Source organism: Chrysochloris asiatica, unplaced genomic scaffold, assembly GCF_000296735.1.
Source record: "Chrysochloris asiatica unplaced genomic scaffold, ChrAsi1.0 scaffold00172, whole genome shotgun sequence".
Taxonomy (NCBI): Eukaryota; Metazoa; Chordata; class Mammalia; order Afrosoricida; family Chrysochloridae; genus Chrysochloris; species Chrysochloris asiatica.
This window is the reverse complement of record NW_006408690.1, coordinates 3780436-3784411: the sequence shown is the minus strand read 5'-3', so window position 1 is coordinate 3784411 and position 3976 is coordinate 3780436. Positions and strand designations below refer to the sequence as shown.

Below are 3976 nucleotides of genomic sequence, written 5' to 3'. Positions count from 1 at the left end.
AAAAAAAAAAAAAAAAATCAAGGAAACATTATAGAAAAGTCATGGAAGAATAAAAATACTCTAGCAAAAAGTAAAAACTTCAGAAAACTAGGAAAGGGTACTAGCTGAGGTAAAACCAGATTGGGAAGTCAGTAAGACCCTCAGTAGAGAAATTAATTACAGTTATCCTCTAAATGAATGCAAATATGATTAACCTACATGGTTCCCATATATTTTGTTGATATTGTTGTTGTTATGTGCCATAGAGTCAATTGTAACACACAGTGACCCTGTATAGGGTTTCTGAGGCTTTTAAATCTTTGTGGGAACAGAAACACTCATCTTTCTCCTACAGAGCAGCTGCTGACCTTGTGGTTTCCAGTTCAGTGCTTAGCATACGGAGCCACCACACTCCCAGTGTAGCACTGTGGGTTAATGCACTGGACTGGAAAGTCGGTTTGGACTGCAAGGTCAGCGGTTCAAGCTCACCAGCCACTCTTCGGAAATACTATATAAGAACAAACTCGATGGCACTTAGCAACAACAACAACAACAACAACAACAACAAAAAAATATATATATATATAGTAAGAAGGGGTAGAAGGAGAAAGAGAGTTGTGGTTGAATGCTATCAAGTCAGTTCTGACTCACAGCAACCCTGTGTGGTAGAGATTCTAAGAAGCAGCTGGTATGTTTGAACTGTTGACCTTGGGGTTCAAACAGTACCACACCAGTACTCCATATATATATTTTGTTGTTGTTATTAACTGCCATCAAGTCAGTTCCAATCACAGCAACCCTCCATAGGGTTTCCAAGGCTTTAAATCTTTGTGAGAGCAAAAAGTCTTTCTCCTGCAAGTGGCTGGTGGGCTCAAACCACTGACCTTGTGGTTTGCATTCCAGTGCTTACCATGTGGAGCCACCACACTGATTTATATATACATACACATACACACACACATATGTATCACTTTAAAAAACTGTTAATCTCTAGGAGAGTAGAAACAATTATATTTAAGAAGAGTTGTCTGAAGTTTTGACCAAAAAAGGCTCTGTTCATGAAAGGCTATGTATGATCCTGTGGCTATAGTTAACTGATACCTGCCCTAAAATTTTTCATGGCAAAAACAAAGTACTGGTTACCACTCCAATTGACAAATTACCACAGTCTCTTGTGAGCTAATGGGTTTTCTCAGGAAAATGCTAAATTGGAATTAACACAAAACTAACTTTTACTTTCTGAATTTATTTAATTTGGATCTTGGATCTTGATCCCAGTGATATACACAGGTTCCAATCAATCAATGCTGACTGACACGAGAACTGATATGGGATCCAGGCAGATTAATGATCCATTGCTCAGCTACATGTTAGCAATGTGATTTGGGCCAACTTATCAATTTCTCTGAACCAAAGTCACCTAGTATTTAAAAAGTAGGTAACAATATAAAATGGTGAAACCACTATGGAAAATAGTTTTGTTTCCTCAAAAGGTTAAACACAGAACTAACATATACGCTAGCAATTCCACTCCTGGGTACATATCCAACAGAACTGAAAGCAGAAATTCAAACAGATCCTGGCACACCAATGAATCTTGCAGCATAACTCACAAATGCTGAGATAACCCAAGTGTGACTAGCAGATGAATGGATAAACAAAATGTGCTATTACCCATACAATGAAATATGATTCGGCTGTACAAAGAAGTGAAGTTCTGATACATGCTATGACATAGATGAACCTTGAAAACATCATGATAAATGAAATAAGCTGCATACAAAGGACAAATATTATATGATCCCACTTATATGAAATGCCTAGAATAAGCAAATGTACACAGACCAAAGTAAATTAGTGGCTACCATGGGCTGAGGAGAGTTACTGCTTGAGTCCTGAGTTTCTGTTTGGGGTGATCCAAAGCTTTAGAAATAGATAGCAGTGATGGCTATGTATCATGAATATAATTAATGTCATGGAACTGTACACTTAAAAATGGTAAAAAGGGCAAATTTTATGTTATATGAATTTTACCTGGCACAGTGGGTTACTCGTGGGACTGTTAATCAAGTCAGCAGTTCGAATCCACCAACCACTCCCACAGGAGAAAGAGGAGACTTATTGCTCCCATAAAGATTTACAGCCTCAGAAACCATACATAGGGTCACTATGAGTCAGAACCAACTTGATGGTAGTGAGTATGGTTTTGGTTTTTAAATATATTATACCACAATAATGTATTAAAAAAAAAAAAAAGGTAAGTGCTTGCTTGCTGAAAGGAAAGAGTACTTAAATGACTTACTGATACAGATCAAAGACTACAGCATTCAATACAAAGAAAGCTAAAATTGTCACAACTGGACCAATAAGCAACATAAAGATAAATGGAGAAAAGATTAAAGTTGTCAAGGATTTCATTTTACTTTGATCCACAATCAACACCCACTGAAGCAGCAGTCATTTAATAAAATAATATAGTGCACTGGGCAAATCTACTACGAAAGACCGCTTTGAAGTGTTAAAAAGCAAAGAGGTCACGCTGAGGACTAAGGTGCACCTGATCCAAGCCTCGGTACTTCTCATCCACTTCATGTGGATGAGAAAACGAGGCAATTAATAAGGAAAACCAGGAAAGGGTGGGGCTTGATGGCGGCTAGGGTGAAGGTGTAGTGAAGGTCGCCATCAGCAATAACTCAGAATTGCAGGCAAAAAAGAGGCAAGACAGAGCTCCAAAACTCGGACCCACAGAGATAGAAATAGTTTAAAGGTTTGAAGGCTTATAGCCTGTGGAATTTGGAGCTGAGACGGGAAATCGCGTACTTTTGAATCTGCCAGCCAGGCACGGAGGCCTAAGCCCACATCCGGGGTGAGTCCAAGCGGCCGGACGAAATAGGAGCCGCAGAGACACAACGGAATTATGCTGCAGGAACCTTGGGGGAAAAAAAAAAGGTTCACAGTATACTCTGCCGATTTTGTGTGGTTCCAATTTTATTTTTTTCTTTGGTGTCGGGTAATAGGTGCGCTCACGGTTTGCCCACCTACATTCGGGTGAATAGAGGTAGGGGCTTAGCCGAGTGGCCACGACCCACCCTAACCGCTGGCGATTTCCTCTGCCAGGAATTCACACACTCAGCCCAAGCTGAGACGCGGATTTGGTCGGCCTTTTTGCACTGGGTTGAGAGGGGTCCTGGCGTAGTGCTGTGGGTTAAGGCACCGCACCGCAAATTCTTTTGAACAGCAAGATCGGTGGCTCAAGCTCACCAGCCACTCCACTGGTTTGAGAGGCGTCCTGGCATAGCGCAGTGGGTTAAGGAGCCACTGTACAGCCTTTTGAACTGTAAAGTAGGTGGTTCAAGTTCACCAGCCGCTCCTCAGAAATCCTACACGGAAGACGCAGATGTGCGATCTATTTGGTCGGCTTTTTTTTTTTTCCGCTGATTTGAGAGGCGTCCTGGCATAGCGCTGTGGGTTAAAGCGCCACTGTAAAGCCTTTTGAACTGCAAGGTCGGTGGTTCAAGCAAATCAGCTGCTCCGCGGAAACCTATTCAGGAGATGCGGATGTGAGTACTATTTGGTCGGCTTTTTCTCACTGGTTTGAGAGGCATCCCGGTGTAGAGCTGTGGGTTAAGGCGCCACTACAAAGCCTTTTGAACTGCAAGGTCGGTGGTTCAAGCTAACCAGGCATCCCGCGGACACCCTATACGGGAGACACGGATGTGCATCCTATTTTGCCAACTTTTTTTTTTCTTTATCACTGGTTTGAGAGGAGTCCCAGCATAGGACTGTGGGTTGAGGTGCCACACTGCAGAGCCTTTTGAACTGCAGGGTCGGTGGTTCAGGCTCACCAGCTGGTCCTCGGAGACCCTGTGCAGGGTCACTACGGGTCAGAATTGACTCGACAGCACCTTGCAGTAGGGAGAGGAGGGCAGAGGTGACTGAAAGAGAGTTAGGACATTAAATAAATACTTATATTAAGCTACAGATTTTTCTTTCTTCT

The 3976-nt window shown here is 42.1% G+C and overlaps 1 protein-coding gene across 1 annotated transcript in view; it reads right to left on the bottom strand.

Moving 5' to 3' along the window:
* The window catches only part of ANKRD26 (ankyrin repeat domain 26), a gene marked incomplete at its 3' end in the record, with an annotated part of 135094 nt that overhangs the window by 82528 nt on the left and 48590 nt on the right, over positions 1-3976 (bottom strand). Inside the window, 1 exon segment of the mRNA XM_006871686.1 lies at positions 2800-2909. Coding sequence (XP_006871748.1) covers positions 2800-2909 — 110 coding nt within the window.